Source organism: Plasmodium cynomolgi, chromosome 12, assembly GCF_000321355.1.
Source record: "Plasmodium cynomolgi strain B DNA, chromosome 12, whole genome shotgun sequence".
Classification (NCBI taxonomy): Eukaryota; Apicomplexa; class Aconoidasida; order Haemosporida; family Plasmodiidae; genus Plasmodium; species Plasmodium cynomolgi.
Window position 1 is genome coordinate 2599593 of NC_020405.1, and position 19055 is coordinate 2618647.

The 19055-nt window shown below is 41.7% G+C and overlaps 5 protein-coding genes across 5 annotated transcripts in view; 3 read left to right on the plus strand and 2 right to left on the minus strand.

Moving 5' to 3' along the window:
- Positions 1 to 659: 659 nt before the first annotated feature.
- Positions 660 to 1862, plus strand: PCYB_126870 (pyruvate dehydrogenase E1 beta subunit; the record flags this gene model as incomplete). The annotated part of the gene is made up of 1 exon (XM_004224021.1): positions 660 to 1862. A coding segment is annotated over one exon (1203 nt), but the record flags the coding sequence as incomplete, so codon positions are not given.
- Positions 1863 to 3296: 1434 nt separating this feature from the next.
- On the minus strand, positions 3297 to 6860 carry PCYB_126880 (hypothetical protein; the record flags this gene model as incomplete). Its single annotated transcript, XM_004224022.1, has 2 exons — positions 3297 to 4811; positions 5106 to 6860. The coding sequence occupies 2 exons, from the start codon at positions 6858 to 6860 to the stop codon at positions 3297 to 3299; spliced, it is 3270 nt and encodes a 1089-aa protein (XP_004224070.1).
- Positions 6861 to 9568: 2708 nt separating this feature from the next.
- Positions 9569 to 11406, plus strand: PCYB_126890 (leucine aminopeptidase; the record flags this gene model as incomplete). Its single annotated transcript, XM_004224023.1, has 1 exon — positions 9569 to 11406. A coding segment is annotated over one exon (1838 nt), but the record flags the coding sequence as incomplete, so codon positions are not given.
- Positions 11407 to 12818: 1412 nt separating this feature from the next.
- PCYB_126900 (hypothetical protein) lies at positions 12819 to 15240 on the plus strand (the record flags this gene model as incomplete). Its single annotated transcript, XM_004224024.1, has 2 exons — positions 12819 to 14228; positions 14479 to 15240. The coding sequence occupies 2 exons, from the start codon at positions 12819 to 12821 to the stop codon at positions 15238 to 15240; spliced, it is 2172 nt and encodes a 723-aa protein (XP_004224072.1).
- A 2970-nt stretch (positions 15241 to 18210) lies between these two features.
- The window catches only part of PCYB_126910 (helicase), a gene marked incomplete at both ends in the record, with an annotated part of 3667 nt that continues 2822 nt past the window's right edge, over positions 18211 to 19055 (minus strand). Inside the window, one exon of the mRNA XM_004224025.1 lies at positions 18211 to 18774. Coding sequence (XP_004224073.1) covers positions 18211 to 18774 — 564 coding nt within the window. The remainder of the gene's footprint in view (positions 18775 to 19055) is intronic.

The window sequence follows — 19055 nt, forward strand, 5'->3', positions numbered from 1 at the left end:
TTTTTTTTTTGTGTATCCCCTGCGTAGCTGCAACTTTATGTGCCCCACAAATACCTAGCCGATTAGAAAACAAAAGAATGAACAACCGAAAAGAAAATGACAAGCTTGTTTTTAGTAACTCACTGGAACGCAACTCAAAAGGCACGCTAGTTGCTCACCCCTGTCATTGTGGAAATACGTGAAAGCGGCATGCACAGGAGAAGATTTGTTCAAGGACAAACCATACAATGATGAAGCGTACTTTTGTAAAATTATATTTTTTTTGTTTTGTTTTTTTTGTTTTTTTCTTTTTTTTCATGTAATAACTTGCAATAACTGAAAATCGTCGAAAAGTACCATTTCGTGTTTGCCCTTTTGTGAGATGCGACATGTTGGGTGTTAATTCAATGCGCATATTTTTCTGTAGATCTGTGTACATATATTTTTTTTTTTTTTTACATCGCACATTGGGGTTTGCACTGCCCACTTTGCTTTACGCATTGAAATAGAAAGGGTTGCCCATTTGCTTGATCAGTGAGGTGATCGTGAATAGGTATACACGTGGAGGGGACAGCAACAGCACACCACTGTGTATGTAGGTGTACAGAGGTTCATCCTGGAGAGGAGCACATCAGCGCTGCGCAGCCAACTTTCGCAAGTGATTAGTGAAGAGGAGGATAATGCACAAGGTGGTGATGTTTTTCGTCTGGTTGGGAATTTGCCTGACCTGGTCAGGACAATGCAGGAAGGAACCCACAAAACTGCTGAGCTTCATCGGAAGGAAAAACAACTCACCCGGAGGGAAAAGAAGTAACATCAAGGGGTACATGAGCACAAATAGGACAGTCCTCGTGGGAAAGGAAAACAACCTACTGGGAAACGAAAACAACCTAGTGACAGTAAACGAAGGAAATTACCAAAACGAACTGAAAAACGTTAAGGTAAAGAGAAACATAAGTGAAGCGCTACATATGGCCACGTACGAAGAAATGAAAAGAGACAAAAGTGTGTACGTGTTGGGAGAAGATGTAGGCTTGTATGGAGGATCATACAAGGTAACAAAAAACTTGGCCCACTTTTTTGGATTCGCCAGAGTGTTAGACACACCAATATGTGAAAATTCATTCATGGGGTTAGGCATTGGATCGTGTATAAATGGATTAAGACCCATAGTGGAAGGAATGAATTTGTCATTTTTAATTTTAGCCTTTAACCAAATTTCTAACAATGCATGCATGATGCGATATATGTGTGATGGCCAATTCAATATTCCTATTGTGATTAGAGGACCAGGAGGGATAGGAAAGCAGTTGGGACCAGAGCACTCACAGAGAATTGAATCCTATTTGATGAGTGTACCAGGGATTAAAATCGTGTCTTGCTCTACTCCATTTAATGCTAGAGGGTTGCTAAAATCGGCCATACGAGATAACAACCCTGTTTTGTTCCTGGAGCATGTGTTATTATATAATGTCGAGCAAGAAATACCACTCCTACCATACACCTTACCGATTGATAGGGCAGAAGTAGTCAGAACAGGAAATCATCTCACCATTTTATGCTACGGGATTACTCGGCATATCGCATTAGAGGCTGCAAAAGAACTAGCTAATATTAACATGCAGGTGGAGGTAATCGATTTGATCTCATTAAAACCGTTCGATTTGGAAACAATTGGGAATTCTTTAAAGAAGACAAAAAAGTGTTTAATTCTTGATGAGTCAGCTGGGTTTGGGGGAATTGGTGCTGAGCTGTACACTCAGGTGGTTGAGAAATTTTCCTCCTTCTTGGAGAGGCGGCCCGTCCGTTTGTGCACAAAAGATGTGCCCATAGCGTACTCCAGCAGGTTCGAGGACGCTTGCATCGTCAAAAAGGAGGACGTGGTGTACATGGCCACCTACATGCACGCATAGCGGGGGGGGCGGTGGTAGCTGGGGTAGCGGTGGTAGCGCCGTGTCGACTGAAAAAAGCAGAGCCCCGCGCGAGAAGTACCTTTTTATATGTGCATGCACGCGTCCATGTGTGCATGTTCCCAGATGGGCAGCCAATTTTTAAGCCCCCCTCCCTCCCCCAATAAGAAAACCCGTTTGGCAAAGAAAAACGCTGCCACATTGGTATTACCATAAAAAGCGAATGCATAAGTACACCACCAATGTGGACCATAACGGGAGGGGGGACACACAGCGTTGTGCAAAACCGCAACTCAAAAAAAAAAAACGCAGAATAACCAACTGAACAGAAAAAAAAAATTAAACAAAAACCTGTTGATGTTTCATAAGGGGCAAATTCCATTTGACTTTCCCCAGATAAACCAGGGAAAAAATGAAACCTTATAAAAGCTTAAGCGTATTAGGGGCACAAATACACAAACAGCCATATAAAAAAGAGAGTGAGAGCGAGAGTGAGAGCGAAAAAAAAGCGGGGTTAATACTTAAAAACAAATCGAGGAACAAAAACAAGGTGTAAAAAATGGAGACAAAATTTTAAAGAAATGTTAAAAATGCAATGCGTGGGGGGAAGGGCAGACGATGCTCAGCTCACCATTCGTTACGTCAAATTGAGAAGCGATGTAGCATTTTTTCCCCCATCAACGTTACAGTAGGTTGCCAAATGGGGGTGGTCAACACGGCATGGTGTGTATGCCTCCACGCAAAGGCACCCCCTCCCCCCTGAACCATTCGCAAATTCACTACTTTGTCGTACCGTTCTATCCAACTGAAGGAATCTTCAAACGGTACACGCCGTTCCTGTCTTCTATCAAATCACCCATCGTGCATTTCGCTTCCTACTCGTGGGTAACACAATCCAACGCAAATTTTTGCAAACATTTTTTCACGACGCCCCTGCGCTAGTCGTCCTCTCGGTTGGTGGTTCTTCCTTTGTGTGTATAATCATCATGGCATGTTTTGAGAAGGCATTTCTTCCTTCGTTGAGCCAACCGTGTGTAGGCACATGAGTATGCGTTCGCATGTATTCTCAGATTATGTGTATGCCTCAAACGTCTCCTTCTACACAATAACACCTTCATCCGCTTATGTAAGGCTTTTATACAACTACACGGGGGGACCTCTACCTATATGCGAAAGGACCACCCCAGTTGTCACCCCATCTGGTCAGCACCCCACAAAATATTCAACGGAAATCAGTTCGCCATAAAAAGGGTATTAAAAAAAAGGAGGCTCTTGGGGGGCTTCAAAATTGTACGCATACGCCTTGGGGCAATCTGCTCGATAGTATGTTCTTCCAGTGTGCTAATCCGAACCGTTCCCTACACGCCGCCAACTCGCCTATACGCCGCCAATTCGTCTATACCCCACTCAGAGGTACCTCTTCCCGTAGTGCACAACGAGGGGCCACCCCACGGCCATGCGCGAGAGGTAATTTTGGTCGGTGTGCTCCCGTGGGTTTAAAATAAAAATGGGAAAGTGTGCATCCCCGAGAGTCCACTTCCTCTGATTCATCGTGTCCAACAAATCGTCACTCGTCTTGGCCACGTAAAGTGGCATTATATTAAAGGTCAAATTATCATACAGTAGAGAAAAGTACAACACATTACCCCGGTGCCTAAAAACGTACAACACACAACACCACATAATCAACTCAAAGGCATACTCGATCAGGATAATAGTCCCCGTTAAAAAATTAAACATGGATTTTATCAAGTGCAATAAAATTTCCAAGGTGAAAAAACTAACAATAATGAGTAGATATAATTTATACATATTCAATTTTATCGTTAGTGACTCTTCCCAGGAATCCATCATACGTACACTTCTCACAAAGGATAGCTTCAACTTTAAAAAATTCTGAATCGATATGATGTTCATAACAAGTACAAGTAGCAAACTTATGTTGATAAAAATCAATATCGGAGTATCATTAATTACATTAATCTGGTTAAAGGATGTTAGAATGTATATGCTGCTAATAATTAGGGTTAGGGTTAACTTATCTCTTTTATTAAATTGCCCCCTTGTTATCATGTATCCTTTACTTATAAGAATGAGGTTGCCATAAAAGATTGTGTTGAACATGGTGTTCAGAGCCATATAGGACAATATGGTATATTCCACATATCGGCTATTTCTGTAGGGGTACTGCATCATGCAGAAAAGTAACAGCATGATGTAAGATGCGAGTCGAATGATGGAAGGAGATAACATCAGTCTATATAATGGGTTCAACATCTGTCTCCATACATTCTGCACATACACAATGTAGACCACGTTTAGTAATAACCATGCTGGTATGAAAAAGAGAATCAGTGCCCATTTTATGGTGTTAAATTTGTTACAGCCATTGTTATTAACTTGTGGGGGAGGCACGTGGTCAATGTACACGGAGAAATTGTTTCCTTCCTTCATGTATTTCTGCATATTTTTTATTATCGCCTTTTCTGTGTCTGTCAAGTGTTCTCTGTTTCTTTTATTTTTGGTGAACGGGCTGCCATACAAGTCTGAGTTAGCGCTCACCTCGAAGATGTAGTTCTGGTTGTTGTAGTTGATCAGGTAGTAGTGGTACCCGCCGTCCGACCCCGCGTACGTGCTCACAATGTATTCCGCGCGGTGCGCGCTGTTAGCGTGGTTAACGAAGTTTCTGGAGGTGTTTCCATAGCCGGCGTTGCTGGAGTTACTAGCGTTACTGGCGTTGCTGGAGTTACTAGCGTTACTGGCATTGCTGACGTTGATGGCGTCGTCTGCTCCGCTTCTGCGTGGCTCCCACGCCTTATCGACGTGCAGCCCCTGCGCGGGATCATCTTCTCTTCCCGTGGACCCCCCCCGACTGCCCCCTTCGCCGTTTAACTTCCCACCCTGGAACAGACCACTGTACACCTGAAACAAGCGAAATAGACAGCGGTTAAAACAGTGAAAGCCTTTCATGTGAGCCAAATGGGCATATATCCGCAAGAAATGGTTCTCCCTCCATTTTGTCGCTACACTTCTGTGTGAATGACCCATTTTGTGGTGATCCTCCTCATTCCATTTTTTTGCCCCTCCTGGAAATTGTGCTTGTCTCTCCTGCATGAACTTATGGTGCTCATTTATGAGGGACTTCCTCCCTATCGGGTTCATCACATGCAAGAATTCCCTTCGCTTGTTCACATCACCATCAGGGTGCACTACTACTTTGCATGTTTTTAAAAAGAGATTCTTTAAATATTCCATACAGTTGTCTCCATAGCTATAGTAGCAAATGTCCTTCTGATGCAGCTCATTCCGATGCAGCTCATTCCGATGTAGCTCATTCCGATGCAGCTCATTCATGTGAAGCTCATTCATGTGAAGCTCATTCCGATGAAGCTTGTCCCAGTTGGGGGAAATATACCCATCGATCTGTTCGTACTGTTTGGGGTTATTTCCCTCCTGGGGGGTTTCATCCATAAAACTTCGCGTGTATACAGGGACCTTCAGGGGAACAAAATACTCCGTGAAGTTTAACAGCTGAGTCGTTTCTTCCTCGATTACGTAGGAGACGACCAGATAGGAGGTTTCTTTTTTTAAATGATCCAGGATGATAATGGCCTTTTTATTAATAAAGCAGATGCGACCTTTGTGGCTACATTTTTTCTGCCCACTTTTTTCACTCGTGCTGCTTTTCCCGTAATGGTGTTCTAGAAAGGGGGTGAAGCGGCTCTTTGCCTTCCCCTCGGGGTGGCGAGGATATCCCCCATCTTCTCCCACCTTGATCAGTCCGTTGGAATGATATTTGTACTGAATGTATTTCTTTAAAATATTTGCGAAGGCGAAGTTACGCAGCACCTTCTTCTTTATGCTGTAAACGTAATTTATTTCTGCATAAATGTGGAGATCATTTTTATCTTCATTTTGTTCTAAGTCAGAATTATTTCCTCTTTCTTGAGTATTTGCCATCCCATCGAACTTCTTTTCCTTCCCCCTTTTTTTATGCTTCTTCTTTTTTTTCCTGTTGATCCGTTTGGACTGATTCAAAATATCGTTTCGATGATGATCATGGGAGGAGTGGTACAACACCATCTGTTCTCCTACTTCAATGTTTTCTCTTCTCTGGGAGGAACCCCCTTCTGTGCAGTCCGAAATATAGGTCTCTGATTTGTTTATAACATCAGGGGATCTTCTGCTCAAGTTCTTCGTTAGGAGTCCTTTCAGAAATGGGTAAATCTCGTATTCGTAAATTTCTTGAATAAGGTTCAGGTTGCTATTTTGGCACAGCTGGTTAGAAGGGGAATGCTCGACCTCTGCGCTGTCCTTACTCCACGCATCGCTACCATTACTGAGTTGCCTTTCCAGCTTAGGGGGACCGCAGTGGTCTGTACACGTGAGAATTCGATTTCCACCAAACCAGTAGGCATCGGGGAAACCAAAATGATGGATAGTTTCAAATCCATTCCCAATGTTGAAACAACCTGGGAGGCACCAACTGAACATCTGACTCAGGCTCTCAGAAATTCTTAACCCCACTGCAGCACACCTGTTCTGGAATACTTCGATTGGGATTCCTTTCCCATCCGTACGGATACAGTTTCTACGACTCCCCTCAGGATAATGCTCTACGTAATTGTGTACACCATTCTTCTCATAATTATTTTCACAATCCTCCTCGTAATTTGCATCACTACTAACTCCGTAATTGTTATAAATGGCTATTTTATCGGACTGGAATAGTATTTTTCTGCTTCTCTTCCCTTCCTTCTGCACATCGCTGAACTCGGAGGGGTAGTCATCACTTCTGATGTCCACATACTCGTAAAATAGGTGAAACTCGGGAAAAGCCTGAATGTATTTATTTTCGGAAACCCCAAATGGAAAGGCATCACACGGGAGGAGGTAAAACGAGGAGTTGTTAAAAAGGACAGATATTGCGAACAGACAGGTGGACATGTAGAAAGGCATGAGCGCTTTCATTTTATTTGCGCGTCCCCCGTGTCGGTCTTTTATTTTTGGAGAGTTTTTCTGGTGGGGGCGCACATGAGGGGGGGGATGCATCCCTCCTCTCTGGGCGTATGCTTCAGTTTATGTCGCCCAGGTTGTGCGACCCAGTTTGCGTCTTCGCCTCGTATCCTTTCTTCACTTCTTCAACCCTGCGTTTTCTTTTTTTACATTTTTTGCAAAAACGGGGGACGTAGCTTCGAAGCGCCCATTTGAGACAGATGAACGAATTGTCTGCTTACAAACGAACAATAAAAAAGGAAAAAAAAAAAAAAAAAAAAAAAAATAGGGATAGCCGTACCATACACAAAAAAGAGACAAACACGCATGTAGACAAGTGAAAAGAAAAGAAAGAAAGAAATATATTTTCCCTCTTGAGGAATTTAAAAAAACTGCAGAGTGGACAAATGAGTAGGAATTATCCTACGATTGGGCTGATAATGTACATCCCGTACGCGAACGGCAAAATATGAGCATATTTTAAGGGGAAAAAATTGAGAGGGGGAAATAAAGCGGTTAATAAGCATACAAATAACAAATCTGCGAACAGTAAAAAGAGTTAAAGAAAAAAAGCTCGATGCATATTCTGCAACAAAAGCTTTGTACAAAAACAACGGGATGAATATTTTCCCACTTACACAAATGATATGTTGAAAAGGCCTGGCATAACACAAAAATGGGTCAGTGTCCAGCTGCAATAAATGCGCAGGATGGGGGGAGTGGACAAAGGAAAAGAAAAAAAAAAATGTGTCAGTTCCATTAAGCAGCTGCCCTTTTGCAAAAAGGAGAAAAGTGTGTCACATACTTGTGCTGCGAGACATGTGCATGTTTGCGAGAGTTTGTTCCGCGAAAATGTTTACAAAAATGGCATAAAGGTGCGAAGCGGAAGAACGAACGGTCGAACAAACAAATGAGCTGCCAGCCATGCAGATAAGCGGTAAAGAAGCCATGTAGCAAATGCAACAATTTAACGATATGACGATGTGGCACAATGCATCCACATAATCAAATGATCAAATAAATAAAAATGCAACGGAAGGGGCAATTCCCTACAATGTAAAGGGAAAAACGCAAAAAGAGGCTTAAAAAAAAAAAAAAAAAACCAGCCACAATTTTGCAGTAATATCAAACAACCCTTTCACAAACGCGCAATTTTTAAATCGTAAAAAGGGAAGTTCTCGTTCAAATGAAATATACCAAAAATTAAAAAAACAAAAACAATGAAAAGATCAAATGGAGCAAAAAAAAAAAAAAAAAAAAATCTCTTCAATGTCGTTATTTAAAAAATAAAAAAATGGCACAGATTAGAACTAAACAATTGTTCACCAAAAAAAAAAAAAAAACCGACGGGGGGCAGCGCATCGAGGCAAATTTGAAAACAGCGAAAAGGGGAAGAAAAAAAAAATCGAAAAATCTTAAAAAAGAAAAAACAAAAAACAAAAAAACGAAGAAGCAAAAAAGGCGAAAAAACAGAATATACACCATCTCCGCTCAAACACCGCAAAATCAGCGGGGTTGCCATTTTTGCACAGGTGCGCGGAGTACGTGCACATATATTTATAATATATTTATGTATATATATGTATGTATATATATGTATATATATACATGCACATTCCAATACGAGATGAACGCGGGTATAGTATACCCTACATATGCGGGGCGCGTTTGAAGTGGGACTGAAGGGAAGCATAAAAAAAGCGCTCTTGCTTTGGGTGGGAGCCAAGGCATATGGCCTTTCTTACACTCATATAATGATACGTACACGCACGTGGGCAATATAGGCGTTCATATTATATATGCACGTATGTAGGTAGGTACATCCTGCTAAGCGACACTGCCCATCGGCACGAATACTCACGTCGCTCCTACGTATGTATGATTGTTCTCTCTTGAGCCCTCCATACTGCTCCCCCTACGGAACGATGGCTTTGTGCACCATCCCCCCTACACCAGCGCAGCGATATTTGTATGAATACGCATTTGTTTCAAAGTTGGCCTCTTTTTGGAACATTTTCTTCATTAGCAAGGGACGCCGTTCCCACAGGTTTCCCCCCTCATGGAGGGTGGGCGCAAAACGAGCAAGGGATACGCACTGCGTCATGAGCATGTACACAACTTCGCCTTGCATGAGCATGTACACAAGTGCGCCTTGCCTCGCATACCTTCACACGGGTGCGCGCCTCTCACCTACCATATCCCCTCCAAGTGGTCAGATAAGAAATGAAGAAGCGCGTGGCGGGGTGAAGCGGCCAAGTGGCACGAAAAAATTAAAAAATTTAAAATTAAAAGCTAAAAAATTAAGAATTAAAAATTAAAAAATTAAAAATTAAAAAATTAAAAATTAAACAATTAAGGGACTAAAAGGTTATTAAAGGGTTAAAAACTTGAAAAAAGAAAACTCAGCCAAACAAAATAGGATTATATTTTAAAAGTACGTTACGCAACAAAGCAACACTTGAAGAACGCACAAAAACGCTGCACGCGCAGTTTTTACACTCTGGTCTACGCTCTACAAAGCAAAGAGCCAACGTTCTCGCATGATCAGCAGAAAAAGGCATACGCATTTTTCGCGTTCGAATATATTCTTAAAGGTACAGGAACAGTTGTAAAGGAAAATTTCCCTTTTTCGCGCTTCAAGTCGCACGACAACAACGCGCGCCTTGGCGAGTCTGCAGCTTTCAATGCCGCTTTTAAGATTATCGCCACAAATAAAAAACACCTATTGGAATATCCCCCAAAAGAGCTTCCGAACAGGCGTAATACAATTTGGAGAGAGCAAAAAAAATCTCATTTTGCATTTGCATCCATTTTGTAAAAGTGCCAGTGCTGATAGAAGAAGCCCCCCATTTTTTGAGAGCCACCCATTTAGTAGCATTAGCAACAGTGAGGAGATTCAGAAAATGGCGACCCTAGTGCCGCAAGTAGTATCCCTGGACCCAACGACCATCCCCATAGATTATCACACCCCCATAGATGACTTAAACATAGAGATAAAAGATATTAACGATAAGGCATGTACCGCGGATGAAGGTCTGATCGTATTTCTCCTCAACAGTGCTCCGAAGGATAGCAGCAGCAGTGGTAGCGGTGGTAATGGAGAAAGTGACAGTCCGATCAAAATAAACTCAAAAGTGAATGATAATACAATTAATGAATTTTTAAAAGAAGGAAATATGGAAAGCTTCACAGGAAAGATAGGAACCAGTAAAAGCTTCTACATCGCCAATGACAAGAAGAAATATGTGAGCCTTGCATACATCGGATGTGGTCCTGCGAATGAAGAAACGGAATTAGAAATTAGGAAAATAGCATACGCATTAGTGACCATGTTGCATGATAACAAATACAAAAAGGTTTCCATTATATTTGAAATAAAAATCCAAGAAAATTTATTTAGGTTCTTTTTGGAGCATTTATTTTACGAATACGTGACAGATGAAAGATTCAAATCTGCTGACAAAAGTACCAACACGGATTATATGAAAAATTTATCATTGCACATTGCCAATGCTGATTTGTATAAGGGACAGATAGACAAAGCACGTGTGTATTTTTATGGTACCTACTACGCAGCGCAGCTGATAGCAGCTCCATCGAACTATTGCAACCCAGTTTCTTTATCCAACGCAGCTGTGGAGTTAGCCCAGAAGGTAAACCTCGAATGCAAAATTTTAAATGTCAAAGAATTAGAGGATCTTAAAATGGGTGCATATCTTTCAGTAGGAAAGGGAAGTATGTATCCAAATAAATTTATCCACTTGACGTATAAAGGGGCTCAGAAGGGAGATAACCAAAATAAGAGAAAAAAAATTGCACTTATAGGAAAAGGAATAACCTTCGATTCAGGAGGATATAATTTGAAAGCTGCTCCAGGATCCATGATAGATTTGATGAAATTTGACATGAGTGGTTGTGCAGCTGTGTTAGGATGTGCTTACTGTATAGGTACCATCAAACCCGACAATGTAGAGGTTCATTTCCTAAGTGCAGTGTGTGAAAATATGGTCTCCAAAAATTCCTATCGACCTGGTGACATCATCACAGCTTCCAATGGAAAAACTATAGAAGTTGGTAACACCGATGCTGAGGGAAGACTAACATTAGCTGATGCTCTAGTGTATGCAGAAAAGTTGGGAGTGGATTACATAGTCGACATTGCCACCTTAACAGGAGCCATGCTATACTCTCTAGGAACCAGTTATGCTGGCGTTTTTGGAAACAATGATCAGTTAATAAATAAAATATTAAATTCGTCGAAGACGTCTAATGAACCCGCCTGGTGGTTACCCATCATTAATGAATACAGATCTTCTCTAAATTCAAAGTATGCTGACCTGAATAATATTTCATCAAGTGTGAAGGCTTCTTCCGTTGTGGCTTCCCTATTTCTGAAGGAATTTATCGAGAATACGCCATGGGCCCACATAGATATTGCGGGAGTCTCTTGGAACTTCAAAGCGAGAAAACCCAAGGGTTTTGGTGTCCGCTTGCTAACTGAGTTCGTCCTCAACGATGCAGTGTAAGGGGGTAAAGCCATTTGGGAGTGAATTGGAGTGACCCACATTCTGCAGCCGTTAACTCCCCTCATACACACACTCCCGAGGCTAATCTTACCACGTGTAAGGTTCCCCTCCAATTCGCCTCTCCACGCGAAGATTGCCCCACCCACCTGCTAGCACGCATCGTAGAGCACCAGTTAGCCATTTCGCGCATGTGTATTTCTGCCTATATATGTATCTATTTTTTCCATCTAGCTTGTGATTTATCATTCACTTCGTATGACATGTCTTAGTTGTTTCTCTCGAGTTGTACGTATTGCCTTTTTTTTTTCCAGCCCCCGTGATTTGCGAGTGCGTGTGTACTTGCCAGAACTTTTTACCTACCCACTTGAGCAAACGAAAGGTTAGAAACTTCGCTCCAAAGGAGTTATACGCAAATAGTGGTTCAACACGAAATTGAAAATGGTGAAGTGTTAGTGTGGAGTTAGGGGTTCACCAATGAACTGATGTGCGTCATGCGCAGTAACATCGTTCAGAAGAAGGACTTGCTCCCCTTTTTTGTGTGCAATTGCTCCCTTTTTTTGTGTGCACTTGCTCCCTTTTTTTTGTATGCACATACTGGGGTGTGTACCTGTAATAGATCGCGTGATCTTGGGCCTAAAGGACTGTCCGAACTGAAAGCATTGTTAATGAATGAGTTTCCACTGCTGCGTAGACGGGTCCCCCTTTTGTGAGTCTCCCCCTTTTGTGTGTCTCCCCCTTTTTTTCATAGCAAGCAGGTAGGCAGTATGCTCGTCCGTTTCTCTCCTTCCACGCAGGGAACCCCCACCAGACACGTACCAAAATGCTGCGATGCTGCTTCGGCTCATTTTAACCAACTAGACGTTAACATTTTTGGCTGCACAAAAGGGGGGTAAAACAAAAGAAAATAAAACAAAACAAAACAAAATAAAACATTTTTGAAGTTATACCCCTCTAGGGGTGTACGTACAGAAAAGTGCACATCACACAAATGTTCTTGCACACGTATGCTGTGAAGTAAAGTGTGCATTGCTACTGGGACGGAGGAAAAACTAGGAAGCACTCAAGCTGCACGTTACTTCTGCGGAAGGAAGAAAAAATGACAACCCTGGGGTAGTAAAAAAGGGTAACTAAGTTACACACATTGAGGGTGCCATCCGCAGGGGAGAAGTGTCCATATGGAGAATTATTTATTTCTATTTAAAAATTTTTTTTTTTTTTTTTTTTTTCTCGTTTGTCCTAACCGCTGTTTAACAATTTAGAAAATGTGAATACCTGCATGCGGTGGAAAAGAGGCATCAAAAAAAAAAAAAAACTCTACATGTTCACCGTTTGAGGTAGGAGGGGCACATGGGGAGGAGTGCCTTCCTCATTGTACGTCTTTACAAAAAGTAAAAAAAAAAAAAAAAAAATGAACCATATTGATGTGTGCAAAAAGTACCGTCTTAGAAAGACCGATCTATGTGGAGTCTATTCCAGATCGCCATGGAGAAGTGACACAAATGGTGAAAAAAACTGCACTGAACGTAGAAGGATGAACCATCAAGGGGATGGAAGTAAAAGTGGGTCAGCTTCCAAACAAAAAGAAAAAGGGTTAGATGGACAGAAAAAAAAAAACTCCTTTCCCCCAGTCGGCACATTTCTCAATAGTTCTATTCTGGACAAAGGAATTGAAACAATTTGGAATTCTCTAAAAAGGGATGAAGATAATTCCGTGGATTTGTTCAACGTGGATGTTTATTCATCTTTGACAGAAAGGGGAAAAGAAAAATTTCAAAAAGTTATTTTACCCTACCTCTTACACAATGCACAGAAGGTGGATGAACTAAAAAATATTTTATTTGAAGATGAGGCTAATCCAAGTGGTGAGTTCCATTTTAAGAATGTGTGTCAGGTGAAGAGAGTAGCTAACGAGAATGACTTGTGTTTGCTGGCAAAATGGGAAGGGGGAAGTAGGCTGCAGATGAAGACCCCTCCCCCTGAAATGTTGATTATATCGAGAAAGGCGTTTTTTAAAATAATACAGAAGGAATGCTTTGTTAAAGATGGACCAGAACATAAGAATGAGGTGTTACTCAGGACGATCCAACAAATGTGGAAATATAAGGAGGTGTTTTTTTCCAATAATGAGGAGAATGCCCTTCTAAGGGGGGACATTTCAGAGAGGTATTTTACCCTTTCTGATTGGAAGAAGTGGAGCGAGCCGAGCTACAAAACAGGAGAACCTCCTCTCTTAGGGGAAGACTACCATGTGATGGAAAACGAAAATATGCTCAATGATGTCATCCACGAGAGCATAATGCTGATGTCAAAAAATAGTGGACTGAGACGTAGCACAGAGGAGGAGGACCCCAAAAAAGGAGACCTATCAAAGGGCACACTTAAGAGGAGAAAATTCACTCAAATGGGGGGTTCAAGAAGGGAAAAGAAATGCGTCGACCCGATGGGCATATTGAAGGCATTCCTAAAAAAGGACTCCATCGGGGTAGGGCACAACGACGCGCTAAGAGAACTGCGTGAATGCACGTTTCAGCCGAATGTTCGCAAGTTTGTGGAAGCCGAAGTGGGCCACGTGGCACGGGAAAAAGTGCTCCAGAGGGGGGAAAAAAGCGAGATGCACATCAAAGCGGATATGGACGCAAACGTCGATGCAAAAACCGAGCGAGAGGATCTGTTCAAACAGGCGGGTGGTCACATAACAAGCGATGTGCACAAACGCCTGTTGGAAGAGTCCTCAGCCCAGCATGCAAATCGAGGGATGGAAGATGAGCGCGTCGCGAAGTATCTGCAAATGTGCTGTCTGTCGTACGGGGTTGATATGGTAAGAGAAAAAAAAAAAAGACAGTATAGAAATAGAGGACGAATGGATATACAAATTTGCGAACTCTTCTTGTGGAGAATATAATTTACACCTTTGTTAACACCGTCGAATGGGTTCACCCATCTAACGGGCGTCCTCATAATAATTGAGCTACGCAGAATGTACCTTTGTCCGTGACGCCGTCGAACTGGACCACTTAAGTTTAACATTGTAAAACTGGTTTTCCCCTTCTTATTTTTCCTTTTCACAGGAAAAAGAGTCCAAACAGAGTACATATAAGCGTCACGATACTACGCGGCAACCAACGCATAGAGAGAGCAGGAAGATATGGCGAAGCAGGACACCAAAGGTGAGTAGTTACACTTTCGAAGCAAGCATGATGGGTGCGCGAAAAAATGCTAATGTTAGAACTCCTAATGGGAAAAATGCCTGGATTGATGGGCTCCGCGGAGGCTACATAAGTAATTACTTTAACTTCTCAGTTGTGGATAAAAATGGTGCACTGTGTGGGTTGGGTGCTTGCAAACACGACTACAGTAGGGACATACGATTGCATGGCAGAAGGCTAAAAACGAAAGTTATACCTAATGTGGACTTATCGAACAACATGCTTCGTTCACCTTTTTCAAATGCAAATTGCCTTGCCGAGGGGGTGGATACTCCTGGGGGTTCGCTCATCCCAAGTCGTAATACCTGGGTTGATGATGGCAGGAACAAAATTGACGGCGATAGGACCATCAGGCGTGGTGAGAAAAAAAAATCACCATCCAGGGCTAGTCAACCTTTTCTTCCGCTTCACAACAGTCAACTGACAACTGCAAAATGGGAATCTCAAAATGTGAGAGCTGAGGGGAGCAACCAGCTGGCCGGAAAAATAACCGGAGGGTGTTCTTCGTTTGCGCCAAGTGACCCTCCGAAGGTCATTGCGGTGAAGTGGGAAAAGTCACTGGACGATATGGAGAAAGAGCTGTTGTGCTTGCCCCAGTCGGTCCGCTTCGTACAGATTTGTTAAAAAGGGGGTGGGCCTTCAACGGCCTCACGCCGAAGCGGTTAAAATGAAGCGGTTAAAACGAAGCGGTTAAAATGAAGCGGTTAAAATGAAGCGGTTAAAATGAAGCGGTTAAAACGAAGCGGTTAAAACGAAGCGATTAAAACGAAGCGGTTAAAACGAAGCGATTAAAACGAAGCGGTTATAATATCGCACAAATGGCCTCTACCCATTTTGGCCCAATAACATATAAAAAAAGAAAATCTTTTACAAAAGCAACAAACGAAATTGCATATCCCTAAAGTGAAGGTTCAACAAACCAAACCCCCTATTGGGAGGTTTCACCAAAATGTACTTTTCTTTTTTTTTTTCCCCCCCCGTGTCACTCGATTCGGCGCTGCGGAAATTAAAGCATTTCCCCCCTACGTCGGAAAAGGCGCCCAGCTCAGCAGGCATAACGGAACGCCTTGACTGTAAACATGCGTAATTTTAAACGTGCCAATTCGAAATGGCGCACTACAATGTGTACAGTAAAGCAAGTTCAGCTTTCCTTTGCGGATGGCCTATAAGCAGAGTTTATAGCTTAACCTTTCAGTGGTACGAAAATTTACTGCACTGACATTGGTGTGAACTTATGAGGTCCCCCTCTCTCTATCCGTGTTACTGCTAAACCATAAACGCACTCATTCGCATATGCACAATTTGTGATGACTTTTTGGCCGCTTAGAAGCAGCAGGGGGTGGGTTCTTGGTTGTTCTTCCATTATGACACTCAACTCAAAGCATTAAAAGATAGATGCCACGCAAAGCAGGCAAAATAAGCGTATTTAATTTCACATATCGTACTATAATAGGTTCAAAAAAGGGCATAGCACAATAGTAAAAAGTTATGCCCTATTGTAATGTGCCCATGTGAGGAGTTCAGTTTAGCCTTCTATTCATTATAAGCCAAAAGATGTTGGCGATAAAAAAAGCAGATGGGAAAAAAAGCGCTCCGATAAACAAAAAAAAAAGCATTACATCAGCTTTGACTCTACTTTCTACTTTTACGCGCTCATGATACAGCTATATTTTATTGTGAACCCCCAAAGCTGTAAAAATTTTGCCTTCTACTCGCATAACTTAATAGCACAATAACCTTATAACCCCACTTAAGAAATTCCCCAAAATAAAAATTACATCAAGCAAACACTTTGCCAAAATTTTCACCCCAAATTAAATTCACCCACCTTCACCGCTAAAGTATGACACTTCACACCTAACGTATGATACGATTTGGCCACACAAAGGCAATGCAAAAAGTTGATTAGTTATAATTGTAAAACGCGCCTGAAAGGCCCGACAAAAATTAGTGGTATAACGTATTTATTGTACCTACTACACGGCAATCTTTAGTAAAAGGCGAAAGATTGATACGTTATGTAGTAAGTACATACCCCAAGCGATTATATCTTTGGGTTCGCAGTCACTATGTAAGTTTTTCAATACTGAAAGTGTACCTCTCGCATTTGGGAAATCATCTGCCCTTTTTTTTTTTACCAAAATGGGAAGAACACTCTCTTTATTTTAAGAAGTACACGCCTTAAGAACGTTCATCTTTGTAAGTATCTATTATGATGAATTTTTTCCCTTAAAATTCTGTTTTTCCTCAAAATTGTGATTTTTTTTAAGCGGAGCCTTTTTTCAGAAGTTGCTAGCCAAAAGTGGGGAGTGCAAAGGGGGGTATGGATTGACATTGTGCGCCCTTCGCGCTGACTCCCTTTAGGGCTAAAAATGGGAGAAAAAAAAATGCTCATAAGGATAGGAAATGCATTACGCCTCCCTTTACGATAAAAAGCAAGTAAGCGCAAAGGGATGTTACTCATTTGTATAGGCAAAAAAAAAAAAAAAAATCACAATAATGTAGTACCATTCGAATATAGCACATACGAAATGCATTGTGGTATGAAAATAACGGACATATGGGCTGTCCTAGTTTTGTGTGCTAAAAATGGAGATGCTTCAATTACCCCACTCAGTTTTCCATTTGGCCTATCCGAATGGTTCTACTTTGTTCGCGTATCCAAGGAGAACTCTTGTGTGCGGGTCTTTCTTGTTACCCCTGCGTGCATCAGTGTTCTTCCTCACCCGTCCTAGCATAGCAGCCATAGCAACCATAGCAGCGTGATTGTTACGATTTCTCTACTGTCCCAATAGAGACGCATCAATTAGAGAAGGCCGCCCACTTCGACACCTTTCTGCCGACAAAATTTCGCAGTTTTTCCTTAAAAAGGTCGTGGACAATTTCGCCGCGAGTTGCATCAGGCGGGCATAATAAATGCTATACGAAGCGATGCCATGCTATGCGATGCAAAGTGAAGAGTAACAAATTGTGTCTGTTGCTGCGCGTAGTTGCTAGTGGAACATGCAATCGTATAAGCATACACGCGTGTACACGTACAAATTATACACGTGCAAATTTACGCAATGCATGTGCGTATACGCGTGCGAATGTGTATATGAATGTTTATTCGAGTGTTCATTCATGCAGGGAAAAGCCCATATGCAATTTTGCCCAGTCATGCAATAAACACATGACACATAAAGTGATACGTTTTAAAAGGACTCCAAAAAAAAAAAAAAAAAAAAAAAATTTTCCAATCTGTTTGCTCATTTTGCTAATTTACAGTGTTTTAAAAATGTATTATAGAAAAATATATGAAAGGTAAACTACAAATGATGCAAAGCTAGTGAGTCTCTTGATGTGCAGTTACATATATATACGCTTGCGCATGCCATATTTTAAATGTTGCGACTGCCACATGGGCATGCCACATATATATATAAGCGTTACATGCAACATGCGCACAACGCTATAACCACAGCAGAGCAAAACTTCACACCGCTTTAACACTGGTAAATTTTTTAATAAAACATCCCATCTTTTTTTTTCTTTTTTTAAAGAATAAACATTAACCATTTTTGCATAGGGCGGAAGGGGGAAAAAAAAAAAAATTTAGTAATATCTATTGCTTCCCTTTAGCGGAATATTATTTACATTATGTGATGAACGACCATAACCGTAGTAGGGGTTCCTCCTTGGGTTGTTAACAGCTGTGTAGGATATTTTTTCCAGCTGTGGAGGTACGGGTTGTTCCGATTCTCTCAGTATTTTAACTAAATCTCTAGCTAGTCTATACTTATCGGATGTTAAAAAAGTGAACGAAGCTCCGTGAGCTCCTGCTCGACCTGTTCTCCCAATTCTGTGTACATAATCTTCAATTTGATTAGGGAAATCAAAATTAATGACATATTTTACATCCTTTATATCTAGTCCTCTGGAAGCTACATCTGTTGCAATCAGGATGGGACTCTTTCCTGTTTTGAAGTCATTCAGTACCCACCTTCTTTCATCCTGTTTCTTATCCCCATGTATACATAAGGCAGGCACACCATCTAGCCTCAAAGCTTTGGTGATAAAATCTGCATTTTTCTTCGTTTCCACAAAGACGATGATTCTGTCGTTGTCGCGGAATATTCTCTGAAGCAGCAACTTCAGGTTTGCTATCTTTTCATGTTCCTAAAATGGAGGAAGGGTGCGCGCAAATTAGCACATAAGGGGTCGGACAAATACGCGAACGTAAGGAGGATCAAAATGCTGGGTGTGCGTGTGGGCGTAGACAAACAGGCATGTACATACATGCACATGGGTGTACAATTTGTGCAAGTGTGTGAACGAGCGCAGGGGCAAAGCCGCACTCAAATACGCACTCGAATACGCACTCGAATACGCACTCGAATACGCACTCGAATACGCACTCGAATACGCACTCGAATACGCACTCGAATGCGCACTCGAAT